At 41.8% G+C, this 12,290-nt stretch overlaps 1 protein-coding gene across 1 annotated transcript; it reads left to right on the top strand.

The window, feature by feature from the left end:
- The first annotated feature begins 2,928 nt into the window (after positions 1–2,928).
- ifngr1 (interferon gamma receptor 1) lies at positions 2,929–12,222 on the top strand. Its single transcript, NM_001360919.3, has 7 exons — positions 2,929–3,289; positions 5,764–5,881; positions 7,938–8,113; positions 9,846–9,997; positions 10,192–10,351; positions 10,555–10,697; positions 10,949–12,222. The coding sequence occupies exons 1-7, from the start codon at positions 3,223–3,225 to the stop codon at positions 11,369–11,371; spliced, it is 1,239 nt and encodes a 412-aa protein (NP_001347848.2). The 5' UTR covers positions 2,929–3,222; the 3' UTR covers positions 11,372–12,222.
- The last annotated feature ends 68 nt before the right edge of the window (positions 12,223–12,290 follow it).

Raw genomic sequence — 12,290 nt, 5'->3', positions numbered from 1 at the left:
TCTTGTCAAACAGAGCCATGTCACTATTTGCCAGTGAAATGCTTCAACTAGTTATATAAAAGCATTTGAGATGACAGATAAACAAAGTATTAACGCCATTGTAATTTATGCTTTGTTTGACAAGGTGAAGGAAAAAGGAAACCGCACACTGCTCTTTCAAAAGCTCCGACGAAGGCAGTGAGGCCGATACGTAAAGCTTATTAAATATCAGTGATACTATCAAGAGCAGTGTGCGGTTTCCTTTTTCCTTCATCTTGTTCAACTGTTAACATGCACCTGCAAAAAGATTGCTCAGATGTGCGAGTGCCTTTTGAATTTTGAATGAATGCTTTGTTTGACCAAAAGCCCCTTGTGTTCATCTTCACTTGCTCAGAGATGTTCTTAACTGTAAAACCAAAGACCCACATGTTTGAGACATTACGCAACACCTTTTACTGGAGATTTGCTTGCGGTGCCCTTAATTCTAGAATCATGTATTTATTTTTTCCCCCATCAGCCTTTTGATGCTAAATTGTGTGTTGTCTGTCTATGTCTGAGGCTGAGTGTCCTCTTCATGGAAAAGAGGGGCTCTTACAAACAGAGCAATCTTCCTCAGCTTTTCTGCCCCCTTATTTAACCTAGAGACTGAAAATTACAGTTTGGATTATATTGGGAATGATTTAAACAGGGGATTTCAGTGTGCCTGAAAACTCTTATTTTGCAGTCCTGCTCTCCATGGATTTATCTCCATACTCTAAAGCTGTGCAGCAGAAACTGAGATAATTATATCCCTTTCTCTTAATTAAAGATGGCCGCCCACTGTTCAGCTATTCAGTTATTCTCTGCATCCATCTCCATCCACTCTCCCTGTGTCCAGATTGAGCCATGTATGATGTCCGCTGACTGCAGTGGGTCCAGCTGTCAGGCCCAACATCTGTCTCCAATCGGTCTGTAGATGTCAAACAGGAGGGAGATTGGGATTTGTCCGAGCCAAGGGGGATTTGGGAGGCGTGTGGGGGACTGTAATTACAGCTCACGTGGCGTCCAGAGTGGGCCGATCAGTCTGTCTAGTGCACAACTTGGGCCCTGGTCAAAAGTAATGCACAATATAGGGAATAGGGTGCCATTAAAGTCTGCCTGGTGCAGTGGTTCCCCTGCAATAAAGAGAAAATAGAGCATAGGGGGAGGCATAGTTCAGACATATGAACCCATTCTAAGGTGATCCTGGCATCCTAGTGAACACTACAGCTGGATTATAGGCCAATGTGATAGAATATCTTTCACGTCATGGGCTTGGTGTGACCGACTGGGTCACACCAAGGCATTAATGACAGTTTCACGTCTCAGGCAAGGTTATTCATTAATGTGAGCGTGACTACCTGAACGACAGGGTAGGTGGAAAGGAGTGGAAGGACAGGTGATAAAAGAAGCAGACTTGTATGGATTTATATGTGATAATAAACTAGCATTTCCAACATGGCTGAAAATCCCACAGGGCATGTAAAAGCCCAGTCATTTCGTAACATAGTATGTACTGTAAATCATCATCATAGGCTACATAACACGCAATCAGGTACACGTGTGCCAAAGCGCTTATGGAAAGCACATTAAACTGTGTGGATTTGGATACACTCTACACACAGACCCAAGTGTTATCGAGAACAATTCCCAAGACTCCATATACAGAGAGAATGTTGTTATTTTTCACTCAGCTCTTTTTACCTATGTCTGCTTCTGTAAAAGACTGCAGCTGTAATCCCATAAGAGCCTTCGTTTTTGGTTGTCATAAAGTCCCACGGTGTTGATGGTGCACTACTAAACATGCTTTGTCATAGCTTTGCCATGAAAACACCCACAGTACCTTGACGTCCAGTGTAAAATCCTAACACAGATTTAACTGAAAGAAATGACACAATTGTTATCAACAAGATGCATTTTTACATTTTAGCAGACGCTCTTATCCAGAGCGACTTACAGTAGTGAATGCATACATTTCATACATTTTTCTTTTTTTTTCTTCTCCGTACTGGTCCCCCGTGGGAATCGAACCCACAACCCTGGCGTTGCAAACACCATGCTCTACCAACTGAGCCACACGGGACGCATTATAAAGGATCACTGAGTATTGCTGTACATTTAAATTCAACCTATTTTGCATGTCATGCTTGTTCCTGTGCAAAGTGTGCCAACTAGGAACTATATATTAAAACAGTCACTACAAGGACCTAAAAAGGGGCTACACCTCAAAAGGCCCAACATGAACACAGGCTGTGATTTTGGCCAGTTTACTACAGTTCTAGTTAAAGTCAGCATTACGTAATAAATACAGGAACTTAAAACAATAAATATACCCCCAGGAGAGCAGGGTTCAGCAATACAAATACAATCTCACTGATGGACCATGTCAACTCCCTTTTATATTGAAGGAGAAAATAAATACATGAGCATCACTGTTAGCTGTAAATCCTTGCATGAATGTATCTTCCATCTCAACCAGAAATCCAGCTGTATATAATTTTCTTTGATAGACAAAGGCCTAAAAAGTATATGTAGTTCTTATAGGACCATGTGGCACAATATCATCTGTCATCACTGTTGCCTGTACAACAATCCTAACATTGTCAAAAGTTTTCCAAGGTGGGCATTTGATATCACTTTCACAAGGGTGCAATGAACAACATTGATTGTGAATTCCTTGTGTTAATTCTTTGTTGTTATGTAAAGTTTAGCACAAATCAGCAGTAGGAGGTGGCATTGATCAAGGTAGGCTACTGACATGTTTTTATCTTTCCTTTGATGTCCTGCAACTGGAGAGAGATTGGGTTCAGGTCAAGGTGTGAACTCCGCGTTTTTCCCCGCATGTTTGCGGTACTCAACTCAGATTGACGGGATATATAGTCCATTTTAGGATATATTTAGTTTAGTAGTAATAATTGCTAGGATTTCCCATAGCGTAAGCATATATTATACAGAAGTCTTTAGAATGAAATGAGGAAACGGGGGTGTGTCTATTCGAAGAAACTGTAAAGAAATACTCCTCCGTGTCATTTACTGCCAGAGCAACTGTGTCTGTTACGTCAACGACCGATACTATTCTGATAAGACATTTTACCTTTGCGGTTATGTCTTATAATTTAGGTTAAAGTTAGATTGCTGTTTTTTAAATTTTGTTTTATCTAAGAATAAGTCTATCTAATTGTTATTTCGGTTTCCTAAATTTCGTGGATTTGTATTTGAAACGGCATGATGTTGGCTTTTTGTGGTTCATTGATATTCCTAATGGTTTTGGTCACAGCGGCTTCCGCACTGGGTAAGTTGGTTAACCTGAACTTTGAAAACTACATTGCTTTGATTGAAGAACAATGTGGGTTATTATTATTGTGATTACAAATAAGAAGGGATGACTTGCGGCAATAGGCTTAGCTATGTAATAATACTGTAATAACAATTTTGTCTGTAGGTTATCTTAAGTCATGGTGTTTTGCCCACTTGTAGTAATCATCTTTTGTCAATATCCTAACCGCCAACTGTCCCTAGATGATGTTATAAAAATACAAATGGGCAGTAATTCTGAGTAGTCTGCATGTGTTTGAACCTGCTCTTAGAATAAACGGACTCTACAGTCGACTCCTCATTATGTCTCACCCGCTCCTCAACTCTAACTCTAAACCACAGGTTGTCAAATTAGTCTTGTATTTCATTCTAACATACAGTAGGTAGGCAACAATGTGCTTAGGACATAGCTGTTAGGCATAAATACATGTACTTTGGTCTTACATTAGCTTACCTAAACTATAATAAAACGTTAATATCAGATTCCGTGGTACCGTAATAAACCAAAGGTGGTTTAACACGGGTGTGGTAAATCCCTGGATTGGTTATCTCCTTGGGTGCTTGCTTAGATTGCAGAGCTTTCTGTTCTTTTCAAGTCGGCTCACCAAACAATCAGTACTTTACTGTGATAAGCATGAGCAGGGCAATGCTTAGGTGCTTTCTGTAATTCACTGTGGGTAAGGCAGTGTTGCAAAATGGGTGTAATAGTTTATGAGAAGGAACTTTGAAGGAATGCAGACGGGCAACAATGTAGCCCAACTCACCTGGACAAAGTAACTCTTATTTGCTTCCTCATTGCTGCCAATATTTACCTGCCATTTTCAAGGAGGGCAAAAGCCGCGTGTGTAATACATTATAAGTCAATGGAGATCTCTGGTTGAGAGGAGAGTTGTGATGTGTCGTTTGGTTGACCATATAGTTGTCTAACAGGAATTGCCCAGGGTGCTGAGATGAGGAAGTTAGTGTTGCTCAATAACACTTTGATTAACAAATTATTTCATTTGATTTAGTATGTTCAGAGGGGTGGTTGTTTAGCAACGAAACCGGCGCTTGCACAACTACGGGGCAAAACAGACAGGGTTGGCTTGGATTATTGACAACATAAACTATATACATCCTTCATATGTTTATTTAAAACAAACAAAATCATATCAAAGCACGGCTCCGGGGCGCGCATCATTTTCGTGATGCGATTGATTGGGGCAGAAATCCGTGTGTTATTGTGATTCTGGATAGCCAGATAGTTAGCAACAATTACAAGAAGCACTTTTTTTTTTTATGTAAATAATAAAAAAAACGACAAGAAGCTGCCATGTGGGGAATCGTAGGTGGCTCGTTTCAGCTAGTTTGATCTTGTTATTGATACCATCCCTTAGAAAAAAAGATTGCAGTTCTGAAACTGCAGGAAAAGTTCAGTAACTGCAGTCAACTGTGGTATTTTGGACCCAGTAATTGCAGAATAATTGCAGTGCACTGCAGTTAAACTGCAGTTATACTGCACTGTATCTGCAGTTACACTGCAAAATTACAGCAGTAAAAAAAAACGGTGTTATTTTGGAAGTAATATTTGCAGCATACTGCATTTATACTGCACTCTAACTGCAATTATAAACTGGGTGGTTCGAGCCCTGAATACTGATTGGCTGACAGCCGTGGTATATCAGACCGCATACCACAGGTATTACAAAACATGTATTTTTACTGCTCTAATTATGTTGGTAACCAGTTTATAATAGCAATAAGGTACCTCAGGTGTTTGTGATGTATGGCCAATATACCACGGCTAAGGGCTGTTCTTATGCACAATGGAGTTCCTGGACACAGCCCTTAGCCGTGGTATATTGGCCATATACCACATCTCCTCCAAGCTTTATTACTTAATTATACCACAGTGTACTGCAGTGCAGCGCACTCTGACTGCAATCTTTTTTCTTAGGGGATGTTTTGACTGATGTCATGCCTATGCTAAAATTTGCTAGCTAGCTAACCAACAACTGTAATGATGTATTTGAGAGACAAGTGCTCATTGTGCAAATGTATTTATATTTTCAAAAAGAAAAATAATGATTTGTTCTGGAGTCTAGATGACACCTTATTGAGCTCATCCATGGGGGTGGTTACAGAGGAAACGGGTTGCATCATCCCAGGGGCATCAACAAGCAGATATTGCATACATTCAATCTTCAAAGTTTAGATCACATATTGTTTTGAAATGACACCTATGATTGAATACATCACTTTGTCAAGACAGGTGGAACTGTTTAGCCTTTGCTCCAAAGCTGTTGCCATGAACAACCAGTCCAGTCAATGTACTCTGGTGAAGGTTCCCTTGGTACTAGCCCGCATGAGCAACATTTCAAGATGTAACACTGAGACTACCTGCATGACAGGTTCTTCACCTTGCCTTCATAAGCCTAGTAACTAAATGGAATGTCTTGTTTTCCTGGACAGTTCCGCCTCCAGAAAATGTGACAGTGAACTGCAACAACTTACAGACAACTGTTGATTGGGACCACAGTGAACGGCTTCGTCAACCTCTCTTCAAATTGAAAATAACTGGTGATCACAGGTGAGCTTTGCTGTATTCTAATGAGTAGTAGCTACTACAGGCTACTGCTGACTCGGTTTTGGATGACTCTTCATAATGGCTTACATATGACATGTACACCATGGTAGGAGGCTGATGGGAGGAACTATAGGAAGATCGGCGGTTTGTAATGGCTTGAATGGAATAAATGCAATGTTACCAAACACACATAAAGAACATGTTTGACTCCGTTCCAGCCATTATGATGAGCCTGTCCTCCTATAGCTCCTCCCAATAACTTCCTCTGATATACACTATGAAAGAACAATGAGGGACAGTGTCCCGGACACAGATGTAACCTAGTCATGAACTAAGCATGTTACAATGGAGATTCAAGAAACCGGCCCTGAATGTTTATTCATTTGTAATATCATGCTTTAATTGTTGATGAAATGAGTTTGTCTAACTATACTGAAAAAATATAAATGCAACATGTAAAGTGTTGGTCCCATGTTTCATGAGTTGATATGAAATATCCCAGAAATGTTGCATACGCACTAAAGAAAGCTTATTTCTCTAAAATGTTGTGCAGAAATATGTTAACGTCACTGTTAGTGAGCATATCTCCTTTGCCAAGAAAATCCATCCACCTGACAGTTGTGGCATATCAAGAAGGTGATTGAACAGGATGATCATTACACAGGTGCACCTTGTGCTGGGGACAATAAAAGGCCACTCTAGAATGTGCAGTTTTGTCAGACAACACAATGCCACAGATGTCTCAAGTTCTGAAGGAGCATGCAATTAGAATGCTGACTGCAGGAATGTCCACCAGAGCTGTTGCCAGAGAATTTAATGTTCATCTCTCTACCATAAGCCGCCTCCGACATAGTTTTAGAGAATTTGGCAGTACTTCCAACCGGCCTCACAATCGCAGGCCACGTGTAACCACGCCAGCCCAGGACCTCCACATCCGGCTTCTTCACCTGCGGGATCGTCTGAGACCAGCCACCTGGACAGCTGATGAAACAGTGGGTTTGCACAGCTGAAGAATTTCTGCACAAATTGTCAGAAAACGTCTCAAGGAAGATCATCTGCATGCTCGTCGTCCTCACCAGGGTCTTGACCTGACTGCAGTTCGACGTCGTAACCGACTTCAGTGGGCAAATGCTCCCCGTCGATGGCCACTGGCACACTAGAGAAGTGTGCTCTTCACGGATGAATTCCAGTTTCAACTGTACTAGGCAGATGGCAGACAGCATGTATTGCGTCGAGTGGGCATGCGGTTTGCTGATGTCAACGTTGTGAACAGAGTGCCCAATGGTGACGGTGGGGTTATGGTATGGGCAGTCATAAGCTACGGACAACGAACACAATTGGATACTGTTACAAGATCCTGAGGCCCATTGTCGTGCCATTGATCCCCCACCATCAACTCATGTTTCAGCATGATAATGCAAAGGCCCCATGTCACAAGGATCTGTACACAATTCCTGGAGGCTGAAAATGTCCCAGTTCTTCCATGGCCTGCATACTCACCAGGAATATCACCCATTGAGCATTTTTTGGGTGTTCTGTATCGACGTGTATGACAGCATGTTCCAGTTCCTGCCAAAATCCAGCAACTTCGCACAGCCATTGAAGAGGAGTGGGACAACATTCCTCAGGCCACAATCAACAGCCTGATCAACTCTATACAAAGGAGATGTGTCGAACTGCATGAGGCAAATGGTGGTCACACCAGATACTGACTGGTTTTCTGATCTACGCCCCTACTTTTTTTTAAAGTATCTGTGAGCATATCTGTATTCCCAGTCATGTGAAATCTATAGATTAGGGCCTAAAGAATATATTATATGAACTGTAACACAGTAAAATCTTTGAAATTGTTGCATGTTGCGTTTATATTTTTGTTCAGTGTATATCATTTGATTGAAAAGAATAGCATGCGTATGTTATGGGCATCAGAAACCTCCTAACAGATCTATCTGCTTATTCAGCTATTACACATGATCTATTAACCGTTTCTAACTCTGTTTGTTGGTTGAGTGCCGTCATTCTGTTAAATGTATCTAATGCCCCCTGTTTTTTGTATTAGTTCGTGGGAGAATTCCACTAAACAGCATCATTATGACCTCTCCCCCTTGATGTGGAATGCTAAAGAACTGGATCGTTACTTTGTGAAGATAACGGCCATTGATGAAACGGAGGAATCAGCATCTCAGAAGTCCTCGATATTCACATTTAATAGATACCTTACAGCTGACATCCACTGTAAGTACAATGTTTTCAAAAGTGGGTTTTCAAAGTGGGCATTGAAAACATACCAATATTTTTCCTCATTGTATAGAAACATGATTTCTTTGTGTGGCATAAAAATGACATCCATCCAAGCAACAGAGAGGTACAGTACCAGTCAAAAGCTTGGACACACCTACTCCTTCAATAGTGTGCAAAGCTGTCATCAAGGCAAAGGGTGGCTACTTTGAAGAATCTCATATATAAATATTTTGTTTTGTTGAACACTTTTTTGGTTACTACATGATTCCATATGTGTTATTTCATAGTTTTGATGTCTTCACTATTATTCTACAATGTAGAAAATAGTAAAAATAAAGAAAAACCCTTTAATGAGTAGGTGTGTCCAAACTTTTGACCGGCACTGTATATATGACAAAATTGAGGTAGTCCTCCTCCGGGTCAGTATATTGAGGTAGTCCTCCTCCAGGTCAGTATATTGAGGTAGTCCCTTTCCAGGTCAGTATATTGAGGGAGTCCTCCTCCAGTTCAGTATATTGAGGTAGTCCTCCTCCAGGTGAGTATATTGAGGGAGTCCTCCTCCAGGTGAGTATATTGAGGGAGTCCTCCTCCAGGTGAGTATATTGAGGTAGTCCTCCTCCAGGTGAGTATATTGAGGTAGTCCTCCTCCAGGTGAGTATATTGAGGTAGTCCTCCTCCAGGTGAGTATATTGAGGTAGTCCTCCTCCAGGTGAGTATATTGAGGTAGTTCCTTTCCAGGTCAGTATATTGAGGTAGTCCTCCTCCAGTTCAATATATTGAGGTAGTCCTCCTCCAGGTCAGTATATTGAGGTAGTCATCCTCCAGGTCAGTATATTGAGGTAGTCCTCTTCCAGGTCAGTATATTGAGGTAGTCCTCTTCCAGGTCAGTATATTGAGGTAGTCCTCTTCCAGGTCAGTATATTGAGGTAGTCCTCCTCCAGGTCAGTATATTGAGGTAGTCATCCTCCAGGTGAGTATATTGAGGTAGTCATCCTCCAGGTGAGTATATTGAGGGAGTCCTCCTCCAGGTGAGTATATTGAGGGAGCCCTCCTCCAGGTCAGTATATTGAGGTAGTCCTCTTCCAGGTCAGTATATTGAGGTAGTCCTCCTCCAGGTCAGTATATTGAGGTAGTCATCCTCCAGGTGAGTATATTGAGGTAGTCATCCTCCAGGTGAGTATATTGAGGGAGTCCTCCTCCAGGTGAGTATATTGAGGGAGCCCTCCTCCAGGTCAGTATATTGAGGGAGTCCTCCTCCAGGTCAGTATATTGAGGGAGTCCTCCTCCAGGTCAGTATATTGAGGGAGTCCTCCTCCAGGTCAATATATTGAGGGAGTCCTCCTCCAGGTCAGTATATTGAGGGAGTCCTCCTCCAGGTCAGTATATTGAGGGAGTCCTCCTCCAGGTCAGTATATTGAGGGAGTCCTCCTCCAGGTCAGTATATTGAGGTAGTCCTCCTCCAGGTCAGTATATTGAGGGAGTCCTCCTCCAGGTCAGTATATTGAGGGAGTCCTCCTCCAGGTCAGTATATTGAGGGAGTCCTCCTCCAGGTCAGTATATTGAGGGAGTCCTCCTCCAGGTGAGTATATTGAGGGAGTCCTCCTCCAGGTCAGTATTTGAGGGAGTCCTCCTTCAAGTCAGTATATTGAGGTAGTCCTCCTCCAGGTCAGTATATCGAGGGAGTCTAACTCTACTCTACTCTAATACCCTTTTCATTTTACCTCAGGCAAGTTGGATTTCCCTGCTGTATACGTGTCAATGAAGAATATGGCGGTCACAGTGCGCTTCGGCAACCCTTACCACCTGTACACAGAACTGAAAGAGTCTCGCATGGGTGACGATGACAAACGCTCCCTTTACCAAGTAACCTATGAAAATGTAAGTATGATGAAAATTGCCCTTAATTGGTTAGAATCTACAGTATACATGCAGAGGGTACACATGGGTTATATCCATTTAATTACTTTGCTCAGTGCATTAGTAATGATGACCTAACGTTGACATCTATGGATACTTAACGATGATGTTGACATTTAGGTTTTTTACTAATTGCATATTTCTTCTGTCTGCAGACTAATCACACATTTGAGTGCCAGATAGAAAACAAAGTCTGTGGTTATCACTTCACAATCCTGGAGAAGAAGGTGAAGTACTGTGTTAGTCTGGAGGGGGATGCAATGGGCCACAGAGTTATGTTCAACAGAAAAGGGCCCATCTGTGGCTATGAAGACAGTAAGTACACTACCTTTGTTGACATTACATTTTTTTTGTTATATCTGGTCCAAGTTTTTAATTCTGGCATTTTTGTTTTTATGAATTAGTATTTTTGATGAATTATTATAGTCAAAATGAATAGTGGCTATGGAAAGTTAACTTACAATGACATAGTATGCTAGTTAAGTGATTCTGTGCCTGATATGTTTATCTGTCTGCAGAAACAATTTCACTGGAATCATCTTTGCCCTGGCTTTTGGCATTGATCATCATTGGCATTGTGGCCTTTGTAGTCTTTGTGACAATACGGCTCTGCAAGAGAAGCATGCGGAGAAGAAACTTGTCCAATTTTCCAAAGACTTTGGTAAGCACATAATGTGTATGGTGGGTAATGTATGTATTATGTAGAATGATTAAAATATAGTGTATTTTATGAATACAGCAGTACTGTGTGTCGTAGACTATTTTCCCCTCTGGGACAAGTTCATCCTATCCGATGCTTTTGCTTGTTGCTAGAACAGTATATGTTATCGGTTTCTTTTCTGGTCCAAAACAGTAACCATACACCCTCTGAGCTGACTAATCTCAATTTGGCTATGTATTATTGTTTCACAGGCTTCAATCTTATCGAACCCACATGACAAGAATATAATGGACCTGCAATATGAGATCATAGCGCACATCAGTGGCATAGAACCAGTTACCACCACATCCCAGAGCCTGTTGGAAACTTCAGAAGAGGAACCGGTTGAGAGTCCGACCACTAGTGTTGGATTTTCGGCTAACCTCTATAGTTCTGGGCAGGTGGGGGAGGGCTTATCGGACAGCAGAAGCCAATTACGGACTGAGCTTCAGGTGACACAGCCACGCTCTGTGCTGCTGTGTGGAGATGACTCAGAGGAATCAGACTCAATGACATTGGAGGAGGAGGACATGGATTCCACAGCTTCTGGCTATGACAGACAACACATCCCTCAACCAGAGGTGGAGGTGGAGATGAGTGCAGGAGATGTAGTGTTGGGCTATGGCCCCACCTGAGCACCTCTGAACTCAAGCCTCTGTAAAAAAAAAAAAAACACCTTTCACAGGATGGATTAAGAACAATGACATTTGACTTCACAGAACTGGTTTACCTAGGTACACTGATACACTGTCATGCCTTACTGATTTTCAATCATGTCCTCATTGGTGTAGCTCTACATTCAAAGACTCAATCATGGACACACTTACTGAGTTGTGGCTGCTTTGCGTGATGTATTGTCTCTACCTCCTTGCCCTTTGTGCTATTGTCTGTGCCCAATAATGTCTGTGTAATGTTTTTCTGCTGCCATGTTGTGTTGCTACCATGCTGTTTTCATGTGTTGTTGCTATGTTGTCGTCTTAGGTCTCTCTTTATGTAGCGTTGCGGTGTCTCTCTTGTCGTGATGTGAGTTTTGTCCTATATTTTTATTTTATTTTGTATTTTTAATCCCAGCCCCCGTCCCTGCAGGAGGCCTTTTGCCTTTTGGTAGGTCGTCATTGTAAATAAGAATTTGTTCTTAACTGACTTGCCTAGTTGAAGGTTACATTTTTTAAAAATTAAGTAGCAAAATGTTTATGAATTTTTGTACATTTTCTTTTATTTAAACTTTTTTTAACAAGGCAAACCCTAACCTGGACGATGCTGGGCCAATTGTGCGCCACCCAAGGGGACTCCCAATCACATCCGGTTGTGATACAGCCTGGAATCTAGCACTGAGATGCAGTGCCATAGACCGCTGTGCCACTCGGGATGACTCAGAGAACAGTCAGTGACAAAGTGCTCAAAGCCTCCAAGATGGCAGGCCATACAGACACCTGTACCACCCTTTCCACCTGAGCCATTTAAGGACAATAGGGATCTCTGACAACACTGGCCAACCTGTCATACTGGATTTACGACCAGCTTTATTTACGTCAACCACTCATCCATGAAAAT

The sequence above is a fragment of the Salmo salar genome, chromosome 02 (assembly GCF_965601325.2).
Source record: "Salmo salar chromosome 02, fSalSal1, whole genome shotgun sequence".
Classification (NCBI taxonomy): domain Eukaryota; kingdom Metazoa; phylum Chordata; class Actinopteri; order Salmoniformes; family Salmonidae; genus Salmo; species Salmo salar.
The sequence above is the reverse complement of the archived record's forward strand: the minus strand, read 5'-3'. Positions and strand labels throughout refer to the sequence as shown.

Excerpts from the sequence above, each read along its gene's own strand:
- ifngr1 (NM_001360919.3), top strand. The coding sequence starts at position 3,223 with ATGATGTTGGCTTTTTGTGGTTCATTGATATTCCTAATGGTTTTGGTC. Across the intron at positions 8,114-9,845 it reads CCTTACAGCTGACATCCACT|GCAAGTTGGATTTCCCTGCT; the intron begins GTAAGTACAATG and ends ATTTTACCTCAG. Across the intron at positions 10,352-10,554 it reads CATCTGTGGCTATGAAGACA|AAACAATTTCACTGGAATCA; the intron begins GTAAGTACACTA and ends ATCTGTCTGCAG.